This window comes from Oenanthe melanoleuca, chromosome 8, assembly GCF_029582105.1.
Source record: "Oenanthe melanoleuca isolate GR-GAL-2019-014 chromosome 8, OMel1.0, whole genome shotgun sequence".
Classification (NCBI taxonomy): Eukaryota; Metazoa; Chordata; class Aves; order Passeriformes; family Muscicapidae; genus Oenanthe; species Oenanthe melanoleuca.
The window spans coordinates 4821697-4847996 of record NC_079342.1 but is presented as its reverse complement, the minus strand read 5'-3'; the positions used below and the strand labels follow the sequence as shown (position 1 = coordinate 4847996).

Sequence of the window (26300 nt, the reverse complement as noted above, 5' to 3'; positions counted from 1 at the left end):
TGTGGGTGCGGCTTTCTCCCTCCGGGGCACGCAGGGCTTCCTCGCGTTTTGTGTGAAAATAGAGCCTTTACACACCATCGCTGCCCAAATTTATCGGCGGTGCTTCTCTTCTCTGGAGCTTTGATGCTCCCGGGTGTCCGCCGAGTCACGGCGCGGGCGCGCTGGGATGGTTTGGGTGAGGGTAATGAGGAGTTTTGAAGAGGTTTTAGAAGGTGCTGGAAGGGGGTTGGTGGCTCTAAGGGGTTTTATGGGGGTGTTGGGATGGATTTGGGGGTGCTAATGGAGTTTTACAGGGTGCTGGGATGGAATTAAGGTGCTAACGGAGTTTTATTAGGGTGTTGGGAGAGATTTGTAGATGCTAAAGCACTACTAAAAAGGATTTGGGGGATGTTGAGGTTTATGGGAGGATTGGGGATGCTAGGATAGTATGTGGTACACTGGGAGGAGTTTTATGGGGCTGAAGAGGTTTTAGAGGGTGCTAAAAGGGATTTGGGGTGCAAATGGGGCTTTAGAGTGTGCTGGGACGGCTCTGAGAGAGCAAAAATGGATTTGGGGGTGCTGAGGAAGTTTGAGAGGGGTTGGGATGGTTTGCTGTGGTACTAGAAGTGGTTTTAGTGACACTAAAGAGGTTTTAAAGGGCCCTGAGAGGGGTTTGGGGGTGGTAAGGGGGTTTTATGTCATTACAGCCCTGCAGGATCTGTTTGGTATCAGCTGGGACAGCAAGATCACAGGAATATCTCAAGAAAACTGTAAAAGGAGCAGAGGAACAGCAGGCAGCAGTATCAGTGAAGTTTATGCTGGACATCAGGAAAAGGTTCTTCACACAGAGGGTGGTCAGGCTCCCCCAGGGCAGTGGTCATGGTCCCAAGCCTGCCAGAGTTCCAGAAGCTTTTGGGCAATGTTTTCAGACACATGGTGGGATTATTGGAGTGTCCTGTGCCCCAGGGACAGGAGTTTGATTCAGTGATCCTTGAGGGTCTCTTCCAGCCAGGATATTCTGTGACTCTGTGATTCTCTCAGACACTCTGTGTACCTCTCACTCTGCAGGCTGGAGAGAAAATCTCCTGTATCCTGGATATAAAGCTGGGTTTAAAAAAGATAGAAAAGCCTCTGCTTTATCAATCACAAAAATGTCCTTTAATTCAGGTACAAATAAGCCATCAAATGACCATAGCAAAAAGAAAAGGTCATTAGGAAAAAGTTGCCTGTAAATCTGAAGAAGTACAAATATTAATGCCATGGAGCACATCCTACATTACCCTGCAGAATTTGGGACCTCAGAGCTCAGTTTGCTCTGTTTGCTCACCTGAGCAACTGCACAGCTGCAGCTGGCACGTGCTCTCTCCACGTTCCAGGTTAATTTCTTCTGCTCAAACACACAGAAAACTGGGAGCATAGCATTCCCAGAAGAACCAAATAAACTGGTACCCCCTGAGGAATACTGATTGCAGGATTTGAGGCCCCAAAGCAAGCTCTCATCATGGCTTATTCTAACCTTTGATGCTCATAATTTTCTTAACCCTCTCTAACACTGGCAGAAAACATTATTCCATCTTAAATTTGCAAAAGGCAGAATTGGGTCATTTTTCTTCGTGTAAGTAACATGTGCTGAGACTGACAAAAACAGACTAAAAGCCAAAAGCCTGTAGAATTCCCTGTTTCAATATGTTGGTGATATCCTCATCTGTGTCAGAACAACTCATGCAGAGCACCACGAGTGTATTTAAAACATTTCAGATATGGTATTGAAATAATCTGGTGCACAAATATGTACTACAACACCCAGTAACATGGTGAATTATACCAATCACTGCCAATATTTATTGATCAATGGGTATAAAGCAATATTTATGTGTTTAGAAGACAACATAATGAATAAACAATATCATTTCCTGAACTGGATTTGGAATTATTACTGGAGCTGTAGTTCATGAAAATTGGAATAGGATTTTAAATGTTTCCAGCGGGCCAAGTCTCATTTCCATGCTTTATCCAAAAGCCTCAGTGTATCCCCTAAACCAGTGCTACCTCTTCAGAAACATCTCTTCTGTACATCTGCTGCCCTACAAGTAATGCTTCTTTTCAGTGAGACACAGACTCACTGCATTACAGTGACACCAGAAAGCCCCTCCTTTCAATTCTGCTCCATCCTGCTGCTCAGCGAGCAGGGAATGGTGCAGTGCACAGTCAGCTGCACACACGGCTGCAAAGAGATTTATTTTCAAGTTTCCAGAAAATGTTATACTTCTGGTTTCCTTTTTCATTTAAGGCTGCCTTCACTGGGAAGAACACTGAAACAGCAAGCTGAGCAAGAAGGAGCGTGTGCATTGGCAGCGATCCAGCAGGGACAAGCTGCCCGCACCCTTGGGAGCAGGATCCCTGCGGGAGCTCGGTGCGCTGCTCGGGAGGAGGGAACAAAGCAGGGAGCAGCACCGAGCGAGTTCGTCTCGCCCTGCTGAGATCAGCGCAGACATCAAACAAAGGATGGAGCAGCACAGAGGCGCTGTGGTCATGCTCTGGCAGGAACAATGCAGGTAACAGGAACTAAGCCAAAGGAGTGATCCAAACCATGACCCAGCTTTGGGTCAATAACCCCCATATATGCTCATGACTAAAATCAAACTCCACTTAAGCAGGAAATTATGTCAGCCAGAACTTTACCTGTCCCATCACTCACTGAACACGATATAAATACAGCTGCAGTGGTACGGGAGGTCAGAGGAGACTCCATCTCTGTATCCTGGCACTGTCAGAGGGCTCTACCTGTCTCCTCCCCACTGGGTAAGACTCCAGCGCTCAGCTGTACCGGGTGCTTGCTTGGGAAATTCAGAGAGCCAGCCTGTGTTTGTGATCATACTCTTAGTGCTACTTTGGCATCTCCCAACTGAACGTGCTTGTGGCTGGCTGTACTGTTCATGTTTCATGTGTTCACACACACTTCTGCGCACAGGGTACTCACCACCAGCACGGACCAGAGTGGGCTGGGTTGGAGGGCACTCCAAAGATCATCTCGTCCCAGTGCCACACCAGCTCTGCACGTTTGCTGCTGAATTGGCCACGGCCCCAGCCCCTCTGATATCTGAGGAGCAGCTGGAATGCCAGGGGCGTGATTTTCTGCCAAATTTAATGCAGTAAATATAGTGGGCTTACTCTTAATGAGACACTTTGATTACAAGTTTTAACTGGGAGTTTACAAACTAGTTCCCAGTTTGCTTTGGGGATCATAGTGACATTATTAACCAGCAATTATATAACTGAATCAGGATTTGATATGCTCCTGTTTCACAGGTCAGTTTCTGACTGAAGAACTGCAAGGCAGGAAAGAAGCGTGAGGAAGAACAGGCAACAAAAACGGGGACGGAGAAGATTTAAGGTAAGTTTACATTGGACGAAGCAAAGGCACCACCAAAACTCCTGTGTCCCTGTGCCATCCCCATGCTGTCCCTGTGCCGTCCCCATGCTGTCCCTGTGTATCCCTGTGTGTCCCTGTGCCATCCCCATGCTGTCCCTGTGTGTCCCTGTGCCATCCCCATGCTGTCCCTGTGCCGTCCCCGTGCTGCCCCCGTACTGTGCCTGCGCCGCTGGCGCCCCCGGCGCTCCGGCAGCGCTGCGGGCAGCCCCGGGAGGCGGCGCGGGGGCCTGAGCGGAGAGGTGTCGGACCGCCGTGAGGACTGAGGGAGCGCCGCCCCTTCCGGCCGGCGCCATGGCCCTGCAGGGGGCGCTGCGCCGGGCGGCGGCGGGCTGGGGGCGGCGGTGAGTGCGGGCCGGGGGCACCGCGCCGGGACCGGGACCGGAACCGGGATCGGGGCTGGGAATGGGACGGGATAAGGAGCGGGATCGGGACACGGAGAGCGATAGGAATCGGAACCGGAACTGGGACCGGGACACGGTCTGGAACAGGGACTGGGATCGGAACTGGGAATGGGACTGGGACAGGGATAAAGATCGGGATCGGGACACGAATAGAGAAAGGGATCGCGACCGGGCCTGGGAATGGGATTAGGGTCGGGACGGAGACAGGGATCGGGACCGGGGTCGGGACAGAGACCGGGACAAGGAGAGGGTCCGGAAGAGGGATCGGGACCGGGACTGGGATTAGGGTCGGGATAGGCTCGGGACTGGGACCGGGACGGGATCAAGGACAGGGTTGGGGATCAGGATCAGGATGAGGACAGGGATGGGGATGAGGACAGGGGTCGGAGCGGGCGGAGTGCCGGTCTCCCGGCAGGGCGGGGAGCGCGGGCCCGCCCCGCGGGCGGTGTCGCGGTGTCACACGTGTGTGTGTCGGTGTCACACGTGTGTGTGTCGGTGTCACACATGTGTGTGTCGGTGTCACACGTGTGTGCGTGTGTGTCGGTGCGTGTGTGTGTCTGTGTGTGTGGTGGTGTCGCGGTGTCACACGTGTCTGTGTGTCTGCGTGTCTGTTTCTGTCGGTGTGTGTGTGTGTGTGTGTGTCGGTGTCGCGCTGTCACACGTGTCTGTGTGTGGCTGTCGCCGGCGGCCGGAGCGTTTCCCGTGTAACGGCCCCGCCGCGCTGTTCGCAGCCGCGCCCATCCCGTCCCTGCAGGCACCAAGCAGCTGCGGGGCTGCAGGTGTTGCAGCTCGAGCAAACTCGCATGGAGAATTCAGTTAAATATCGAAACAAAGCAGGCTAATGTGTCGTTTCTCTGAAAGCTCAAATATCTGACTGTCACTTCTTTTCAGTTCTAGAATGGGGAACATCCAGACCACTTCTTCAGGATTGTCTAATGATGCTGCTGCTGTGAATCAAATACAGGTAGCTTTATTTATGTTGCTTTTACTGATTGTCAGCACTTATAAAAGCCATTCACTTCAAGCCTTTTCTTATTTATACAAAGAAATACTGTAAATATTTCTGCCTGTTGAACCTGTTCCTGTGTTTATTATGGTTATCAAGCCGTGCTGGCAGTTTTGTTTATCCACAGCCCTGGAACCTGATCTTCCTAGGCTGCACCCATTCTATGGTTCTTTTAAGACCTCTACTCAAATTCAGAGCTGCTGTCGACACTGGGGAGAGAACATTGTAAAATTACTGATATCAAGTGAGGTTAAATATTTTAAAGGGATTTTTTTTTTTTTTATAAATTTACTGATAGTAAATTGTGCCTGAAATCCCCTAAGGTAAGGGTGTATCTTCCACCCACTGCTTTTGGTCACTCTGCTTGCCACTGGCACAGCCCAAGTGCCTTACAGACAAAGAAAACTGTCCTAAACAATTAAGGGGGATGCAGGGAGTTGGGCAGACTGCAGAGCAGAGTTGTACCACACACTCCACCATCCTTGTGCTCAGTTTAGAGCCAGGTGCAGGTCAAACCTGCTGTGCCAGCAGAGATTTTCCTGTGCTTGCTACTCTAGCAGCAGGTTTTTAATTTGTGTATTACTTTCATGACTGTTCAGTAGTGTTCAAAGTGCATGGGCTTGAAGCTCGCTGACTTCTTTTTTTTGAGCACACAGGACATTATTTCACACAACCCTGTGGTGATTTTCTCTAAAACAACATGCCCTTACTGCAAAATGGCAAAAAACCTGTTTGAGGGTTTGGATGTGAATTACACAGCTGTGGAACTGGACGTGAAGGCAAATGGAAGGCAGTTCCAAGACATTCTGGAACAGATGACTGGTGGCAGAACAGTGAGTATATTTTCTTGTATATAACAAGTAACAGCTTGGGCTACACACATCACTCCTGGGTTATATCCATAGCAAGTCCTTAATTGTTTTGTGACACAAATTTGGGATACAAGCTTTTAAATTAAGTACTGCAGGAGGGTTCTTTTCTTCTAGAATCCCTCTGGCTATCCCTCAGAGTTGATTTTTGCCATATTGCCACTGAAATAATGAAAGTATCAAAGCTGTTTTTCATTTGTATATTCAAACCATTGTGTTTAACACTTGTATTTTATTCTATGCAGTCTCACTTGATGCAATTACTGGAATTTATTACAATCACCCACACAGTGACTTCATCCCACTTTTGAGGAGCACATGAAGATTCCCATCTCTGTAAATATTCTGGAGAACTATGGGTTATACACTAATATTATACACACATGTAGAACACAATGATTGTATGTACTGGAGTCCACATGGGCTTGCTTGAATGTTTACCTTTTTTCCAAGGAGTAACTAATGCAACTTTTGTTTTCATGATAGGTTCCAAGAGTGTTTATCAATGGGACTTGTGTTGGAGGTGCAACAGATACTCAAAAACTTCATGAGGAAGGCAAACTGCTTCCTTTAATTCATCAGTGTCAAATGAAAGCAAATTACTGAACAACCATCTCTAGCTTAACTTCATCTTCCTTTGTATGAACAGAATTTCAGATGAATTCAGATCACAGACACACAGCACAAGCTGCACTCAACAACCTCAAACCATGGCTTTCTGAATTACAGATCACTTAGACAGACTTTATGGACTTGGTGAATTACTTGGTGTCCTTGCCTCAGCTTTCCCACAGCCCAGCTGGTCATTAGCAAACATTATGTAACTCCTGGCGTTCTTAGTGAGACAGTGATGTCATTCCATGGTGATTACATCCTGCTCCAAGGAAGTCCAGGCTCTGCAAAAAGAATCCTGTGGGTTTTACTGCACATTAGTTTGCTTTCTAGCTTTGTCTCAATAAATTGTCAGTTTAATTTAATGGTTTCTTTAAATACAATTCTCTGTCAAACTGAAGTGTAAAGGAATCCCAGTTTGTAGTGATATTGGTGTGTGCATGCCTGCCTCTTGTATTCCAGTGCCTGATCACCCAGCTCCCAAACTGTGTGTCCAATGGAACAGAAAAGGGAATAAAGATTCTGGCAGCTTTAGAGAGTGACAGCTTTCCTCTTTGCTCTGCACTGTGAGGTACCAGTCTGTACTGCCATTCAGGAATGTCCTTCCAGGGGGGCCAGGCAGCTCAATGCAACCAATGCAACAACAGCATGAAACATAACAAGTGAAGCAGGTCTAATATGCATAGAGTTTATTTAGTACTTAAATTCTACAGTCAGAATGCAGTTTACTAGCCATTTTAACTTTCAGTTACATGTCTAAAAGAAATTACTAAAATTCCATAGTTTCAGTACAATGTACATCCAAAGCCAGACCAGGCAATGCCAAGACTCTTGGTTATTTCAAAGAAGTTCATATGCAAGTAGAAAATGATATCCCATTCTTCACTTAAAGGGACCATTACACAACTAAAGGTGCACATATTAGAATAAAATCATTAGTCAATTAAATTTTTACTCACTTTTTTGTGAATTAAGACTCCTGTTATTTCCATTGCTTTCAGCATTGCATGTACCTAAACTACTTTTTCCCCTCACAGGAAAAAAACATCAATCTTTAATTCCAGCTAACTAGGATGGCAAGAGTATCATTTAAACTTGACAGCTTCGTTTTTGTGATGCAGGTTTGAACTAAGTTTAAACTGCATCCTTTGTAGAAAGTCTTTAGTATACAGTTGCCTGCATTGTGCATCTTTAACATGTAATCAGCTAATTCAACACACTGACCTTGTTTCATTTTAATTATTGCAGTTTACTGTATGGTGCTAGAACACAGTCATCAAGATAAACACACAATGTGCATCTCTCTGAATTTATACTTAATAAAGCAATTTATTTTGCACATACAGTCATATAAGAATACTAAGTATTGTTTTTCTCTGTGTATTCTTTAGCCAGTGATGTTTTTACCAGAAGCTTAACAATAATTTTGTCCCCAAAGCTGATAAACCCATCACTTAAAAATAATAACAATAGTATGAAAAGGGCTTTTTCAAAGACCTTTTCATTTTGTTCCCTGTTTAGAGGCTTGTTTTTTTAACCAGTAGTCTAAAATACCCCTTTGAGTTCCAAGTTCTGGAAATCCCAGGGCATTGTCACTTAAGACAAATTCTCTTGCAGCTGCTGAAACAAGCTGTGTGCCAGCAGATGCAAGTGAGTGCCCCATCATTAAATAGGATCTAGCTTAAGGCACCCAAAGGGTTAATTATGTTTCTTTTAAACCATATTAAGGCTTCCCACCCAAACATTTTTGTCACTGTGTACAATTTCACAGAAAGTAGCAGCAAGACAGTGCCTTTGTTACTGGATGGCACAAAGCCATGTTATGCTTAAGTTAATTAAACACAATATGGCAGTTAGTGTGGTTTTAATCTAGGGGAAAAAAAACCCAAAAAACCACCAAAATGAAGAACCTCAAGAATAGTCATTAAAAATTTCCTTTTTTTTTCCCCCCACATTGTCTCCAGGACAAAGCTGTTTATCTTAAAATATGCTTGTCCTGGGATCTAAATATTAAAATTTATCCACTAGAAAATCTGGATACCTGCTCATCCATCTTAAATCCCATGCTTCTAAGAAGCAGAAGCTGGAAACAAACACTGAGTTTTTGAATGAAGCACACAGAGCTGTGAATATGTGCTGCTTTTTAAATACAGAATTATTTTTAAAGAGTAGAACTGCACTTTTACAGGAGAATGAAAAGACATTTTATTTGTAACTAGTTGTGCTTAACTCTTAAGCTGGTAACATTAGGAAAACAGCTAGTTCTATTCATTATTTGTTAATGAAGCGTTTGCAAAAGTTCTCAACATACCACATATATATGCAAATATATATATATATATTTAAACTTAAATTCAGAATGCAGAAATACCTAAAGAAACCACACTTTGCAATATCAAAATCATAAATCCAGATATGTAAGCACACATATTTAAAGACACCATACCTTCTGCTGAAATTAGCTAATCTTTTATGATTTCCCTCACAGCAGCATATCCATAAAACACTGTCCTGGTCAGTGTTTTACCTTTTCCCCCAGAACTCTTGTTCCACTGTGTCATGGTGAGATGAAATCTCTACCATTCCAGCAAGAAAGTCATTAGAATAGCTGCTTACAGCATATCTGTGCACTGAAAACCACTGCAGACAGCCAAATAAACCTAGAAACTGGTTGAATTTCATAGAAACTAAAGAAAAGGATTAAATGCAGAAGACAGACAAATGATTCTTCTCCTAAGTTTACTTCTATAGCCTATTGTTCACAGACTTTCTTGTCAATACTGCAAAGAAGCTGCCTGTTTATCCAGAATATTAATTTAAATGTTTTCCTAATTCTGCATGACAGCAGCTTGATACTATTTAAAAGAATGAAAAGTTTCAAATCACTGAACTAATTCTAGAAAAAAGCTTTACATTTGAAAAGCCAATTGTAAGAGGTTACTTTTTTCAAATCAAGCCATTCACAGGCAAATGGTGGATTTTTGTATAAATAAAGTATACTTCTGCCACTGATTTCTACACAGAGTTTTACCAAAAATCTGTCAGGTGTAGCAAATTAGATGTTTTGTAAGAGATTTATGTAATTACAAACAGAAAAAAAAAAATTAACTACTAAAAACTTAAATACTATGCCATCAGTTCTGGTGCAGGGAGCTAAGTGAGCACATTCATTGACAGCAAGAAGGCAGAAGAACAGAGGCAAAAAGTGAAAAAAAAAAGGAATGGATGACAGCTTGTGAAAAAAGATTCAAGTATAGGCCTGAGGTGACAAGATGGAAAAAGATAAAAAAACCCAACACTAACAGAGAAAAGGGTACAGCAAAAGAAGAAACAATTTGAACCAAAACTAAAGCTTCTGTTATGGTGCCTGTGAGCCCAGGACAGGGTTAAGCAGAATTTGCAATGCAGACAAATATTTTCATAGTGTTTTTACAGACAGAGCCATTATTAAAATACATTTCCCAAACTGCTGGTGTGTTTTTAAGCCAAGGATATGTACTTTGTTGAACAGCCTTTTAAAGCCATACCCATTTATGGGCACCAGTTAACAACAGCAATGTAAAAGACCAACATAAACCCCCTTAAAACTTATGTTTAACAAACAGGTTTAACAGTGGTTTTAAGCAGCAAGGTATTTTAGTGTTATTAGCAGTTATTAGTAGCCTTCACACAGTCAGCATTTAGACTGGCTCTGCTGACCTCAGAACTACACCTACCTTTAGACTTCTCTTTTTTGAAACACACAGGACTGCCATCTAATTCTACAAGCACCTCAAACTCTCCTACTCCCTGTTCCAGGTCTAAAATTCCTGACATGAAATTCTATTTCTTGGCAAAATTATTGTCATTATTCAGTTTATTACACAATGTTGATGTGCTCACTGCATTATTTTTAAAAGTTCAAGAGCCTCTTGCCCTCTCCACATCGTTGTGTCCCATCCATGAAGAAACCTGACCTTTGATCTTCATTCCCTACAGAAGAATGTTTAATTTCTGCTGTGCTTCCAGCCACAACATGCTTTTCTTCCTTCCTAAAGTGCCTGAATGTTACAGTCTTTGACACAACAGTTTAATGCTCCAGAATTGCCAAGGGGGTCACAGAGAAATGGCAAACTCAAACCATGTTAGGTATCAGAAACAGCTGCACTCTGCATTTAGACCTTCATTAATACAGTGTTTTGAATTTAATTCAGTATTTTGAATAAAATTAACTAGCTTTAAACTTGTTCCTGCTCAATGTAAACTGCAGTGCACAATTATAGCCCCTTTTCTGCTTCTCCAGTCAATGTTCTTCCAATGCAAAGACCACTATTAATTTCAGTCTCCTTATGGGTGAAAGGGTAGGTTGTTTCTTGTACACTGAACTAAAGCTTAAGCTTTTTTGAAGCATTACAGTAATTTTTGCCTGTTTACATGTTCTAGATGTTGCTCTGGAAATTACCAGTTTAATAACTAAAGACTAGAAACAGGACAAATGCATCTTATGGCAAATGAGTCATGCTGTCCCCTAAAATTCAGTGTATGGGCACATAAAAAAGATCCAGTCTATGGACAAGAACATCATTCTTCTACGCCCTTTACTAGAAGAGAATGGCAAAACCAGAAACTCCCAGAAACAAAGGACCACACACTGTAAAATTTCAGCTGACAGCATTTACTTCCATTTTCCCTCCATGCAAGCCTTGAAGGAGGATCAGATGGCAGAAGGGTCTCATCAGTGCTGGTTTTACATCACACAGACCCCTGACAAGATTTTTATCCAGAATTACAATAAATCTTTAGGAGCATATTCTGTGCCCTAGCAAGGATGACTACCTTTTATCATTGGTCACAGCTACCCACTGTCAACAGATACAGGGATCTACAATCTCTATCAGTCCTACTGAAAAGTTCATCTTTATTTCCACACTCTAGTTCAAGGAACTGCATTTTAAACTGGACTGCTTCCAAAGATCCAACACCACTATAACCATACAAACTGTTAGTAACTACTCTAATTTTTACTTGCAATAAATTTACTTGAAAGTTACTTGAAACGCCTGTTTTAAGTTTTCATTTTATATTTAGTCCAAAGTATTTCCTATTACTTCACAAATACTACTCCAAATAAGAAAAAGTACTTGCAAAAGATACTTATCTATCAGTTATTTCTGACATCTCTAGCTTAGAAGGAAACACCTAATCAGATGTTTGATTATTGTGTCATTTAAAATGCATTACTACCAAACCCAACCCCAAAACATCAGTGCATTACTTGAATTAATTATTAACAAGTACTGAGCAGATGAGTTTCCTCCCCATATTCATGGTGTTTTGTTTAGATGCTAAAAATGAAATGCAATTTTTCACGAAAAATGGCTGTTTTTCTTTTTGCAAACCCAAAAGTGCTGTCTTAGCTTTTGTAGGAACACTTGGCTTGTTCTAGAACTCACCTGAGGAGCTGGTGGCAGTCCTGTGTCTCCGAGCATTCTGGCAGAGCTGTTCTGTGAGCAGTGAGAATTCAGGAGTGACTTACATTCATGTTGGCTGAAAGGCAGCACTCTACCCAGCAGCTCCTTAAGCCCTGCTTTGTGCCAGGAAAGGCTTCCCTCACTGGATCGATTATGCATTAAGGGAGGGTGTAAGTAAGTAGCAGAATACCTTCAGTAACATGTAACATCCTATTTTAGCACCAAAAGAGATATCCCAGCTACAGAATGCAAGCTTTGAATTTAGAATCAATAGGAGTGAGGCATAATGAAAAGTGCTACAAGTACTAAAAGTATAGTAGGAACTTCAATTTTACATTTAAAAGCTTGGGTTTTAGGCAGAAAATATGGTCTTATGTGTAATTTATCACTATGGGTAAACACGAAATTTTTATAAATCATCATCATTTCCAAATTAACATCAAACTCACTGTTTAAAACAGTCTGAATTAGCATAAAAGAGGCTGAAATACACGTTTTAGAGGAAGTCATAAAAGCATCACTAAAAAACCTTTCAAATCTTGTAAGACTGATCTACTAAAGAGATCTTTTAACTTCCCCCCTATACACACATATAGAAAACACAGAATTAAATACATATACACACAAATTACTATCAATTTCTGTTCCAAAGTGGTAGAATACTCACTGGCTTTCTCTTTGTCACATTCTTACTATCAGACAAAAAATAAAAAACTAAAAATAAAGAATCCAGTTTCAGTCACTTCCTAAACCAGATTTTGTGAACATGAAGGAGGGCGAGTGTACAGTTCATAAAAGTTTTTAAGAATTGGTCACTATAAACTGGAGGTAGTTTTGAAATATGTTAGCTTGAATTAATTTATTAAATCAGAAGTAACACTAATCTACAAAAAGATTTTAAAAAATGAAATGCTCTCCTGTTAGGAAGATTGTTTCTGAGCCATTGAATACATTCTTTTGAAAAATAAAAAAAATGTAGCTTTTTGTTTCTGGTATTCCCACTCAGCTTTGGGGAGCAGGCCAAGACACATGCACTTGTTAATCTTGCTCACTGAAGGTGTGCTGATGCTTCTTGAAGTTGTGACAAGGACTGAATGTGAGATCCCAGTCATTTCCAAGGTCTTTTTCTACTTAAAACAGTTTTTAGAACTTCCTGTAAAGTGTCTGAATTCTAAACTAGAGCTTCTGAAGCAATATTGTGCAGAAACTGTCCCTCAACTAATCTAAAGGCATATTTCCTCCTGAAAATCCAGATGATAATCAAGAGAGAAAAAGATTAGCATGAGCTCTTGCACTTTCAGTTTTACTAGTATAAAATGTCCCTGGGTAACTTTTACACTGTATCACAGTCACATGGTCTCAATACATACCAGAAAAAACTTCTTTAGTAGATTTTAAATGTAACCATGGAAACCACTCAACATTAGTAACACTTAAAATACAAATATTTTTTAAAGTCCAACGAAAAGTCCCTCTCAATGAAGTTGCTTGTAAACTGCCATTATTAAAAATACTAAGCCCATTTGTTTCCAGCCCCATTCTAAAAGTAATTAATGAATTTATTCTTACAAATAACCATTCCACAGCAATGGGGGAAATTAAAAATCTCTCCATATTTATAGTCTACTATAAATGAAATTAAATTATATACTATGTAACCCTGTAAGCTCTTTTAGCAAACTTCTCACTGTTATTTTAAATTGTGTGCAGCAGGAAAAAAAAAAAAAAAGAGATTCCTCATCTGCTTTTCTTGTTTTCCCTTCAAGAAAAGGTAATAAAGAATCACAAAATCATGAGGGTTGGAAAAGAGCTCTTAAGCTCAAGTCCAACCATGAACCCAACACTGCCAGAGCCATGTCCCTAAGCACCAGATGCACATGGTTTTGGAACACTTCCATGGATGATGATTCCACCACTTCCCTGGGCAGCCTGTTCAATGCTTGGCTGCAAACAGGATTTGAGGTTCAGCCTCACCAGTGCCAAGAGGAACAAGTCATTCCCTGGTCCTGCTGCCACTCTTCCTGATCCAAGCCAGGATGCCCTTGGCCTTCTTGCCCACCTGGGCACAGCTGGCCAAGTTCACTCACTCTTGACCAGCATCACTGGGCAGTTTTCCAGCCACTCTGCCCCACCTGAAGCATCACAGGGGATTGCTGTGACCCAAAGGCAGGACCCAGCACTTGGCCTCGTTGAACCCCATTCAACTGGCCCCAGTCCATGGATCCAGCCTGTCCAGATCCCTCTGCAGAGCCTTCCTGCCCTCCAGCAGATCAACTCTTTGGCTCAGCCTGGTGTTATCTGCAAACTAACTGAGGGTGCCCTTGATCCCCTTGTCCAGATCACCCATAAAGATACTGAACAGGACTGGCCCCAACAGGGAGCCCTTAGGAGCACCACTGGTGACCAGCCAGCAGCAGGATGTGACTCAGTCACCACCACTCTCTGTGCCCAGCCATCCAGCCAGTATTTCAGCCAGCAAACAGTGCACCTGTCCAAGCACAGGCTCCTAGCTTCTCCAGGAGAATGCTGTGAGAAAGTGTCCTAGGCTTTGCTGAAGTCCAGGTCGATGGCATCCACAGCCTTTACCTCACCCACTGGAGAGGTCACCATTCACTGTAGATCAGGTTGTTCAGGCAGAACCTGCCCTTCATACAGCCATGCTGGCTGGGCCTGATCCCTGGCTGTCCTGAATGTGCTGGGTGATTAAGATGATCTGTTTCACAACCTTCCCTGGCACCAGGTCAGACTGACAGGCCTGTGGTTTTCTGGATCCTCCTTCCAGCCCTTCTGCTCCATGGGTGCCACACTGACCAACCTCCAGTCGTCTTGAGACCTCCCTGGTCAGCCAGGATTGATGGCAAATGGTGGAGAGAGGCTTGGGTGGATTCCACCTGACTCCATGGACCTTTGAACATTTAAGTAGAGCAATAGTCACTGTTTCCTCCTGAATTACAGGGACTTCATTTTGTTCCTTGTCTCTGTCTTCCCAAGGACAACTGGTCTGACTATTAAAGACTGAGGCAAAGAAGGCATCAAGTACCTCAGCCTTTTTCTCATCCTTTGTGGCAATGCTTCCCCTCACATGCAATAAAGGATGGAGATTCTCTTCTTGGCCCTCCTTTTGTTGCTGATGTATTTGTAAAAACAGGTTTTGTTACCGATTATGGCAGTGGCCAAACTAATTTCTAGTTTCACTTTTCTAACCTTCCTGCATAACCTAACAATGTCCTTGTAGTCCTCAAGAGCATCCTGCCCCTTCTTCCAGAGGTCTTTTTTACCTGAGATACAGTGACAAGCTCCCTGTTCAACCAGACCTGTCTTCTTCCCCACTGGCTCATCTTTCAGCACATGAGGACAGTCTGCATCTTTTAAGATCCTTGAGAATGTCCAGCCCTCCTGGACCCCTTTTCATTCAGGATTGTTTGCAAGGGACTTTCTCAATCCGAGAGGCCAAAGTCTTGCCTCTGGGGCTCCTCAGCTTCCTCTACACCCTCCTCAATGACTCCAAGGTGGTGCTCAGCAGTCTGGAGGTGATCCACCTGCTTCCTGGCACTGCTGGTCTCTGCTGCTGCTGAACTCCTGGGGGACAAGAAGCTGGCCATCCTGCAGTACAAGCTCCTGTGGCTGATGAAGGCAGCATGTCCTCAGCAGGTGCTGCTGCAGCAAGAATACCTGCAGCAATGGAACTCCAAAGGAGCTGGATAACTTTGTGGCCCTCTTCACTTACCCTGCTGAGCAGCTGGATGTGGCCAAGCTGGTGTCTGGGCTAACGCCAGCACTGGTGGAGATCAAGAGCAGGGTCCAGCATGCTGACACAAAGTGTTTGCTGTGGTGCTGTCTTCCTTGGGCCCAGGCAAAACCACCCTTCTCCTCAAGGCAGTGGAACAACAGGGATGGGGTAATTCATGTGGTGCAGGCCAGGAGAGCCAGGAAGACTTTAGTGAAGCCCAGGAACCAAGGATTTGTGAAGTACACTGTGGTCCTGCCATCATCCCATCATAACAGGGGGTCCTGGGACAGACCCAGGCTGGCTGTTGCTGGCCCACAGAACTCAGAGCACAGCTACTGTGGTTATCACACAAGGGATGATGCTTTTTGGAGCTCCAGATCACACAGAGCCCAGGCTGGTCAGGGAACTAAGTCCAACTAGAGTTTTGAGTGCGTTTATAGGAAGAAACCAACTGCCTTGGGAAAATGAGCAGGCTGGATACAAGGAAGGTGGCTGAGGAGTGGAGATGCCTTTCTGAAGGGGCAGGGAGCAGGGCTGCCAGCTGTGCTGCAGGACTCTGAAGGGTGAATGACTGCACTGCCAGCCATTACCAGGAGTGTCCAAATGCACAGTGTGCTGCTGCATGGCGCCAAGTTCCAGGGTGACAGCAGTGACACGTGGCTGCCACCTCCAGTGGCAGGGGGATGACTGGCTACTGACAGTTTGACACCAGAGAGGCAAGCACTGAGTTTCTCTGAATCTGTTAGATTTGCATGAGACTGAAGTTCTGTTTAACCTTACAAACACCTTAGTGAGAAGCTCTAGTCAGAAATGCTTGAAGTGCCACCATCTCTGGTAACATTCTGATATGTATACAGTATGCCATAAGCTAATAAAGTGTATTTGGCTGGGAATTCCCAGGGTGAAGTCTGCTGCCAGCAATGGACCCAGGGAAGAGCAGATGCCTCAACAGCTTAGATGAAATCCAAAGAGAAGTTTCGAATGACATCCAGAGCTCCCGTATCGAAGCCGCAGATATCCAACATTCCCCTGTCATCCGGGTCCGCCATCGTGAAACCATGCGAGGTCATTCCACACACAGCCAGCTTAGCAGGAATACCCATTTTCTAGAGGAAGGAGAGAAAAAATATCAAAACACGTATAGAGTAAAACATGTGCACATATGCAGTAACTCAAATTAAGGAAACCAAATTAAACACTTTTGGTATTCATTTCACCTGGGTGGAAACCATGTAATGATTAAAGTCCATACACCCATGCCCGACAAACACATTTCTGGTAGTTTAAAAAATAGTTTCTTTAAAGCATAAAGGATTTTTTTTCTGCATAAATAAGGGTTTCCAATAGCATTGTGCTTGGAGAAGGTACTTTTCTTTGTTCTGCTGTAAAATTATGAAGCTGTACAGCTTAGAGCTGTCCCTTTAAAACACAAAGGGCTTTCTTCACAAGATACTGTCACCTCATCCTCTTGACACCTGCCTTCACCACTTCACTGAAGCTTTTTGACATCTACTGCAGACATCTAAGTTGAATTTAGCTCTGAGAATCAAACATCATTCTGTAACAATATAAAAACTTATTCCATCAATTATATATAGGATGAAGAAATTCATACAGTCCCTGAGTAACAAAATTTTATGGGACATTAGAGCACACTGAGCAGGGCAGGGTAATTACAAATCCTTTTAGCAATTCTGTGGTTTTAAATATGCACAATCACTGCAATATGTGCACTAATTCTGCCTAACTGCAGTATTGATAAGTTTTTAACAATATATAATTATTTTCTGAACAAAGACACAACCACTCCAATCTCCAAAAGGTTTTTAGAGCTGGTACTTATTTTGTACAGTATTTATTAATCATAAACAGGCAGAAGCATATTTACCTCTCTGTACTCTGCAAGGGCCATTGCAGGAGGAGTATTCCCAGCAAAGGTCTCATTATCAGTAAATACAATGAAGACATCAGCAGCTGTCTGAGTTTTTTGAGCCCATATCATTGGAAGGGAACAATCAGTGGTACCCACTGGAATCTTACAGAGAAAAAAATAAATATAAATGGAACACATTAATACAGAAATTAACAAACCATGAAAAAAAACTACTTTTTAGGTAAGCTTCATGTTTTACCATGTGTTACTACACAAAGAGGCTTTTTTGTTAAATTTGGTCATTTTATCTACGTTTGTCCAGGATTTTTTTTAAAATTTATTTATTTTTAATATTCTTTTCAAGCTAACTCATTGTGACCTAGTACTGCCATTCTAAATTGCAATGTTTAATATCCAGCAAATTAAATAACAACATTTGCTGGGCTTTCTTTAAATAAAATGCACCAAAAAAATCCAGTCTTGTACTAGAGAGATTCAGATTAAAGAAGGTAGAATTTATTACAGAGAAAATACAATGTAACTGCTGAGTTGTTTTGGTTTTTTTTTTTTTTACATACTTCATACATTTTCACTAAAACTTGAGGTAAGGTCATGTCAGCTGTCACTGGACAAGGGACCATTTCATGTGAAAAGGCAACAATTTGGGAATCCTTCTCAGTCCGTGCTACAACCTGAAAAAGAGGGAGACAAAAATAGTTCAGTTACATTACTCTGAATTTTTAATGTCTGAACTGAGCCATTCCCATCAACACACAGCATGACAAATGCTTTTGTATTTAAGTCACCATGCCTCCTTATAAACAGTAATGGTTCACTCTACACTTGAAATACTCTGTAATGTTACTGTAAATAAGCAGTGCAAAAAGAGCTGAACAACTGCTCTAATTACTGTAACTGAAGATACTTTCTTTTTTCTTCCCTCCCCTTTCAGATAAAACCTTGACCATATTTAAGGGCCAACAAAAGTTCAACTCCCTCTGCAATAAAAGCATAACACAAGAAGCTTTAAAATACTAAACTGAGGGGAAAGTGATTGTGAATAAAGGCCACATAGATAACTCAAACAGACATAAGAATTATCCCAATATTTCTTAATATAACCTGTATTTTTCAGTGAATGCTTCTGAAAAAATTGAAATCTGTAAGATAACTTTATCTTTTTTTAATTACAGTAAGCCATGTTATTATGGCTAAGGTAAGTGAAAAAGCTGCCCTAACCACTTTGATTCACAACAGAAACCCACTTCTTCAGACTGATGTTTCTGAATATGGTTGCTAGTAGCTTTCAGCAATGAGGCTCAAGGACACACCTTCTCCCAAAAAATACTATGTGTAAGTTTCCTCTTGATTTCTAACCAGCTTTAGAGCACCTTTGTATCAGAAAAGCAATGCAAGCTGAAAATAGTCATAAATAAAAGAAATTGAAAGCCTCACCATACACATTACTGCTGCAACTGTGCTGGCATTGAGCACACTGCCCAAAACCTTTTGTGTCATTGATGCACTAACATCAACTGCAATTACAAAGCGTTTTCCTGTTGGTTCCACTGCCTGAAAGAATAAAAGACAAAAATATAATAGGTACACATAATTTATATATTAATTTCTTCTGCTTCTTTCACTCCTGAAGTCGGCATTTTTTCCTCTTTCTGGGTAACATCAGGACAGTGCTGCTGCCAAAGTTTCAGAATTGTTACCTACAACAGGAACTGTTCTTGATAAGCTTTCAGAAATCACAGAACTATTAAAAAGCTTAACAAATTGGAGAACTATAATTACCTTGAAAGCTTTGTAAAATGAGGCATCTAAAGCTTCTAAAATATCTTCATCAGGACGCCACCAAAGCTTCCCTCTGTTTCCATGTCCAGCTTTATAAGTTTCTAATGCAACCAGAATATGGAAGGGATGTATTCTACCCTACAAAACAGGAATCAAAAATAAGGGTATGAAAACTTAACCTCCTCAAAAAAAAGTAAAAAATTAAATGTGAAAATAAGTTACTACTAGAGAAAATCTCAGGTTTCGTACATGGTTATTTAAATTTGTTACATCTAAAGAGCTCATGCAGTCTTTACACAGCTGTTGGATGAACTGATCCTTGTGGGTTACTGATAATGGACCTCACTCCCTCTCAAGAATCCTCTAATTAACACCAAATGGGAGGCCATCACCAGAATTCTGGTAAAATTTTGCAGCTCTATGATTGACCAGTGCTATTTTCTATTGCTTACAGTAAGAGAAAGTCCCTGCCCAGTTGAAGAGAAAGGAGCTGAACAAGGAAAGGAGCCAACTTAAAACTAGCTTTATACAAGATACAGTAGCACTGGACAAGAAATTATTTTTGCAATATAGCATATATTTTTCTCATGCTATAAAACACTCCAAACAATTTTGTTTTTCTTTTCATATATAAACTTAACTTATATAACCTTATCATAATTTTGTTATCTTTATCTTTGTGTTTCAGTCCTTAATCACTGCCAGCATCAAAACTCAGTAAATCTGAATGCCTGTACATTGTCTATCTTTCATCAAGGTACTGCACCATGATCTCTGCTTGCCTTTCTCCAGTGCCTGTGTCTGATTAAGGAAGAAACCAGAGAACAGAAGTAGCAGAAGGATGGGGAAAAAAGAACTTCTGTTGTGCTCAATTCAGCTCTGGTGCTGAAGAATTTAAGTGTCCTGATTTTAATCTCCTCAGCTCATAAAACTGCTGCTCAGGACACTTGTCCTCTCTACCTCTGACAAAATCCCTGGAAATTTTATTCTCTATTTGGGGAACCCTCTTACTTTCCTACCACTCTGATGGACAATAAAGCAAGCAGAAAAGAGGGAAGTCTTCTTGCCCATCTTGGTTTTCCCCTCAGCTGCTATGCTATTTTCTTAACTCACTTAAAAATTACAAGTCTCAGAAGAAATTGATGAACCCAACTAGCAAAGCTTGCCACAGCCCTCATCTAAGAAAAGATCCAAAAGCTGCCAATACACTTATTTTATCAGAATGTTTCAGAAAGCAGGTGGGGAATCAAATGAGAAATTACAAACAGAAGTGTTAAAAGAAAGTTGCAGGCATTAAATTGCATTTTGTAAATAGAATAAACTAAACATTAAAAATTTAAATCCACAAAGGCTGGCACTGATCATAAGTTCTTACCTTTTTTAGGAGTTTCTCATTTCTCAGTTTTTCACATACTATTGCCACTTCTGAACCTCGTGGTTCAAGCACTGAATTTGCTGACAGCTTTCCTAAATTTCTCAACAATACAGAAATAGGCATCTCCTTGAGTAATGCCTTCCAAACCTATGATGAAAGAGAAGGGAAACACAAAAAGATGAGATTCTCAAACTACAAGAACTGTTAGCTGTACATTGAATAAGTATATTTTAAAAGAAATGTAAAAATTATATTAAGATCTCAATTATTTTAGATTAACAATTTGGGTAAACAACTTGAAAAACACCATAAGGGCCATTTTTAAAAGAAATCTAGACTTAGGACTCTGAACAGCATTACCCTATGGAGAATCCACACTTCTATGGAGAATTCAACTAAGGAAGTTTACCTACCTCTCTAGATTTCAGATGGTTTGTCAGGAGATGCTCTCTAACTAGACCATATTCCTCAATCAAATGAATAACTTCCAACTCATCTTTCGTGCGTTTTACTTTCTCCACAGCCTCCAGGTACTTCAAGAGTTTTTCAGTCTCAGCTGAAACTGCTTTCTCTTTATAAGCTTCTTGGACATCTTTCCACCCCTTGGTAATATACTTAGTGACTATAGCAATTCCTGATGAAAAAGAAAACCATTTCTCAAGCAGGATTACCATCTGTATATTGGCATTTATATCTAGCATGCAAATGAATTAGCAGGTTTCATTCTCAGATCTGCCAAACACCCATTGAAAAGGTCAGCCACACACAATTTAGAGCAGTACTTTTAATTACTGAATTAATCTCCTTAGAAGTAAGTAGCTTTATGTATTTGCTACATTGCCCAGAGATGCTGTGGATGCCCCTCCCTGGAAATGTTCAAGGCCAGGCTGGATAGAGCTCTGAGTAGCCTGGGTTAGTGGAAGGTGTCCCTGCCCATGGCAGGGGGGTTGGAACTGGATCATTTTTATGGTCCCTCCCAACACAAACCATTCTATTATTTTAAGATATGAAGTCAACAGATCTTCCCACATAATGAAAAAAATGTTATTTCATTATTTGTAAGCAAATACGAACAAAATAAAGGAGTTGTGTTATTTTATCTTCTCTTGGCATATGGAAGAAAAGAAGGAACAAACCCTGTTTACTTTGAAGATAAACAGGTCTAGTTTTGATATGAACATCCACGTTTTTAAGATGCAATTTACAGGATATTGTCACTAAGATTTCATCTCCAATGGCACTTGCGTTTCCAAAATACCTCCACAGTAAATATAAAAGGTTCAAAACACAGTATTTTCAGGTAAATAAAAATTTATTACCTTCACTGGCAGGTTTTAGGTGGGACAACCTCAGAAGATCTTTATGAGACCAACCACTTCTTTGCTTATATTTTGTAACTGCTAAAGCAAGAGCCATGCCATTCTTTCCATTGTACCAATCTGCAACAGCTTTCCTCAGAGCACGGCCCCACATGCCACATTTCATGCCCTCCTTCAGATCTTTTTTAAACTGGATGAAAGTAAAGAGATGGGTTGGTATGCAACACACCTCGGGGACAGCTTTAAACGCCGCTTGTTTTGTTTTGGCATCAGAACACTGCGAGCAAACTGCGAGGGCAAAGAGCAGGGGCTCCTGTTTTGCTGCTCTGCCCTCTTGACTAAACGCTTTGATTTCTTCAACAACTTCGCAGCCCCTGCCTTCTTCAATCAGCCTTAGCAGAGCCTCCGCGTTTTGAAAGCCCAGCTTGTGCTCCTTGGCGTGGTAGGCGGCGCCCTCGGAGCCGAAGCACAGGAAGCGCTGCAGGCGGCGGCTGTCGGGGAGGCGCCCGCTCGGCGGCTGCGCCCCGCTCTGCTCTGCCTCCATCCTTCACACGGCCGGAGCTCTGCCGGAACAACAACATCTTATTAACCGCTACGGTTAGCCACTCTTTTAGCAAAGTAAATATATGTTGTCCGTAAACTTAAAATCTTAGGTTTTCTTTCATAAATTTAATCGCAGCGTGCTCCAAGTGGGCGATAATACACATCGCTTAGAGGAAAAGAAACAACTCTCTGAGTTATAACAGCGACCAATTTATTTCTTTAAAACCAACTCAGAAACTACTCAACCCCACTAAGTGGCAGACAAAAACCATCTGGTGTTACAACTTTTTGCCACTAATATATTACACCACTTTCTTAGGTAGATTTTTATATTGCAGACTAAATGGCTCAGAATTCAGATCTTGCCCTGCTCTATTTTGCTTAAGAATTGCTAATACCGACCAAATGAAGAAAAACGAGGCTAAAATGAAGAACTAAGTTGAGCTGAAAGACTTCGTGAGAGTTTATATATGGATATGGTAGGTTTCAGTGAGGCTTAGACAACAGCTTCTTAGCAACTGAGTAGCTCAAAAACAAATTAGCTTTGCTGCAAGCTCAAATAGTCTGCTGCTCCAAGTGAGATCCAAGAAAACAGCAACATAACATTCTGTACTGCTTTACATTCGAAGTCAAGAAGCAAAAATTAGCACAGAAATTCACAATCATTCAGGTCTATTTATACACTCCTGAGCTGCAAGAGAGCTGTAATAATTGTAGGGCAACACCACTGCTCCTACTTGAGAACATCCAGCATGGTAAAACTCAAGCCATGACATCTAAAATGAAGCAAATGCAGGTGAAATGAAATTAGCAGGGTAAGAGTAAGAAAATTCCTCATCACCACTATCTCCAAAACATTATTAGAATAATAATAAATTCAGTTTACTCAGTTCTCACCAAACACTAAAATTACACTAAATAGCACCAAGAGCTCCTGCTGAAAACCAAAAAGGCAGAACCAATAATCCACTCCATCAAACTGCATCTAAATCTTAAAATACAGGGGCTGAAGTCTGAGCACACACAAATGACCTTTCAAAGAAACCTAATAAACAATTTTCAAGAATTACAGATATTTACTTTTGATTTTTTTTGTTTGTTCAGATAGTGAAGACAAACAAAAGCCATTTTGCTCCATTTACCAGGATAAGCTAGCACAAGCAAATGTCACTAATGTAGACAGAGGGTTTTCCCCCACCAGTTTCAGTAAGTAACACTCTGATTTACAAACAACTTCCCTACTTCTTTGACAGAGAATTTCCCTTTTTCTACAAGCAACTAGAAATGCACCTTTCCTCTGTTTTTGCACATCTGCATTAATCTGCACCCAGAATTACACAACAATCATCAGTGCTCCCACTACATTCTACAAACTGATAAAATCATAAAAATAGAAGCCATCTACTGATACCTGGTTTAGGAAAGCAGGTTTCATTGAAAATTAAGTAAGAAATATCTTTCATTGTATTATTTAGAGCATTGGTGCTCAGCTAAAATTATACACTCTATGCACATTTCCTGCCAAGCCTATTCAAATACACATCATTGTTGAACTGAGTTTTTCCTTGACATCTGAAGCAGCCAAATACACTGAAAATGACAAGGGAGGTATTTCCCATGCATGAATACCACATCAGGACTTTTTCATGTCTAAATACATTTCATTACAATACAGTTCCATTAGATCATTTCATTACACAGTCAGTAACGTTTCATAATAAACACAGAAAACCCAAACAAAAAATCCTGAAATCAAAGTAAGCATCTATTTATTTACCAGGAAAAAAAAAAACCCAGCAATAAAACAGTATATAAAAGATACTGGGAAATGCCATTATCTTGAAGGAAAAATAAGAATGGGAAGCACTCACAGACAACAAGATCTCCATGTATATAAAATACTGAGCATGGTTTCTTTCATATCCCTACTACAATAAAAACTACTACATTGAAATGAGACAAGTGGGAAAACTCTTAAGGATACTAACAATGGATAATTTTTATGTTTAGTCTTGTATGAACTAGGCTATTTGGGGACCCACAACACTGGAAAGAGGCATATGCCTGCATCCATATGCTTCTGACACAAACCCATAATAGAAAAGACAGATGCAAAGAGCTTTTCTGACACTAAGCTCCTTAATTTGCTTTCTTAGAGATATGCCTTAAGCTACAAACCCAGATTCTATTACAATTTCTGACAACTGCCTTAACACAAATTGCAAATTCTTAAAAACCTGTACTTTAAAAATTATGTTTGAAATCCACAACAGCTGATGAAACCACCAATCTCACTACTAAACAGTCACAGCAAAAGTTTCAGATTTACACTTCACCAGAACCTACTGGAAAAGCACTTATTAACAGCTGAGCTGCTCAAGTCATGTTGGCCATTTCTAACCCTGTATTATATCCCAGTCTCACAAGTTCTCAGAGCTATTCCCTCCCTTGGATCTGTCCCACTCCTCTGCCCAGACCGCAAGCTCATTTTTTCATTTAACATCTGTACAACAGAGATAACTTTCCCCCAACAGGTGGATAATGCAAATGCTCATTTAACATATCCTCTACTCTAAGCCTACTCTTCACCTGCTGAGTTGCAGCAGAGAATTTGAATTTAAAACACCTGTGGAGGATTTATTCACAATATTCTGGCTCCACAAGCATTTCCAATTTCAGAGCTACAAGAATGCAAACAGCAATTCCCAGACTTAAAAGGCCCAGACTAGGAGCTGCATAACAAATTTGCAAAACTGAACTGCATGACTGTTCACTGTTACTAATGAAAGAGAAAGCCCACTACATTTCAACTGCCATGTAATTTTTTTAAGTAAAATATGACTGACTGCTCTGAAACAGGCCATACACTAGTTACACATCAATTAGTAACTCAATATTTTTATGTTGCTGTACCACAGCATGATTCAGTTCTTAATTTCGATGACTTTTGCAACTTGCCCTAGCTTTCCTAAGAAATCAAGGTCTGACAAGTTCCATGGATGGATAAAAAAATCCACAAAGTACAAAGATTTAAAAGAACTACAGATTCTAATATAAGTTTTTAAGTTTAACTGCTACGTTAACAACTAATCAAATTTAGTAGTGAAATCCTACGGAATTAAACTTTGAAAAAGTCAGATCTTTTATGACAAAAAAAAAAAAAAGCACTAACATTTTAACAACAACATTTCAAATTGCCTTCGAGTACTTCAAAATCGTATATGCTTCAATCTACAAGGAGCTGCATTCTCCACTCTCTAAATTCTATACAAGCATTACCTGAAGACTATAGAGAATGTCTTCTAATTAATCGAGCAGAGACCACAACCATCACATTCCAACAAAGCAGGCTTGTGCTATAGATTAGCTGACAACGTAGTTCCCATATTTCAGAAAAAAGCACCTCTATGTCAGCTGGGATGCCAGGAGAACACTTCCAGCAGCAGCACAGCAGGTATCCAGCTATACGAACCACATACCAGCCCACGCATTTCTACCGCAGAATTTGCAAAAGCCTGTCTGCTTAAAAAAATGTACTGACGGGGGACCAAAGGCAGCTTAGGTGACGTAGCGCAGAATTAGGAGCTAGACGCACCTAAAGCGGATACCCGCGGAGCTGCGGCCGCAGCTGTCAGTCTCCACAAAGACGATCAACACGGGTAACGCCACAGACCGCCCGGGAACGCCCCGCGGGCCCCTCACGCCCAGCGCTGCCCCTGCGGCCTCCCCGCATTCCCCACGCGTCCCCGGGGCCGGCCCGGATCCCGCACCCGCTCCCCCCGCGGCCCGGGAAGCGCCACTTGCCTGCGAGGCCGCGGCCCGGGCGGGGCCGGGCGGTGCCGCAGCCGCGGGGCGATGGGCAGGGGCGGCCCCGGGGGCAGCGAGCGGCGGCCGGGCCGCTGCGGGGGGC

At 41.7% G+C, this 26300-nt stretch overlaps 2 protein-coding genes across 7 annotated transcripts; one reads left to right on the top strand and one right to left on the bottom strand.

Moving 5' to 3' along the window:
• Positions 1 to 53: 53 nt before the first annotated feature.
• GLRX2 (glutaredoxin 2) lies at positions 54 to 6834 on the top strand. Of its 3 annotated transcripts, XM_056497316.1 has the most exons (7): positions 54 to 175; positions 2270 to 2534; positions 2637 to 2781; positions 3289 to 3373; positions 4705 to 4777; positions 5476 to 5652; positions 6175 to 6834. In XM_056497316.1, exons 5-7 carry the CDS (start codon positions 4712 to 4714, stop codon positions 6292 to 6294), a joined length of 363 nt encoding a protein of 120 aa, XP_056353291.1. In that variant the 5' UTR covers positions 54 to 175; positions 2270 to 2534; positions 2637 to 2781; positions 3289 to 3373; positions 4705 to 4711; the 3' UTR covers positions 6295 to 6834. The 3 variants fall into 3 exon arrangements, with proteins under 3 accessions (XP_056353291.1, XP_056353290.1, XP_056353292.1); XM_056497315.1 differs by lacking the exons at positions 54 to 175; positions 2270 to 2534; positions 2637 to 2781; positions 3289 to 3373 and adding an exon at positions 3647 to 3753; XM_056497317.1 differs by lacking the exons at positions 54 to 175; positions 2270 to 2534; positions 2637 to 2781; positions 3289 to 3373 and adding an exon at positions 3750 to 3889.
• Positions 6835 to 6967: 133 nt separating this feature from the next.
• Positions 6968 to 26081, bottom strand: RO60 (Ro60, Y RNA binding protein). 4 transcript variants are annotated; one of them, XM_056497310.1, is made up of 9 exons: positions 25986 to 26077; positions 21848 to 22410; positions 20942 to 21162; positions 20529 to 20675; positions 19154 to 19291; positions 18809 to 18925; positions 17932 to 18045; positions 17369 to 17515; positions 6968 to 16586 (listed from the first exon to the last, which is right to left on the bottom strand). In XM_056497310.1, exons 2-9 carry the CDS (start codon positions 22389 to 22391, stop codon positions 16434 to 16436), a joined length of 1581 nt encoding a protein of 526 aa, XP_056353285.1. In that variant the 5' UTR covers positions 22392 to 22410; positions 25986 to 26077; the 3' UTR covers positions 6968 to 16433. The 4 variants fall into 4 exon arrangements, with proteins under 4 accessions (XP_056353285.1, XP_056353286.1, XP_056353289.1 ...); XM_056497311.1 differs by lacking the exon at positions 25986 to 26077 and having other exon boundaries at positions 21848 to 22898; XM_056497314.1 differs by lacking the exon at positions 25986 to 26077 and having other exon boundaries at positions 22077 to 22165.
• Between the last annotated feature and the right edge of the window lie 219 nt (positions 26082 to 26300).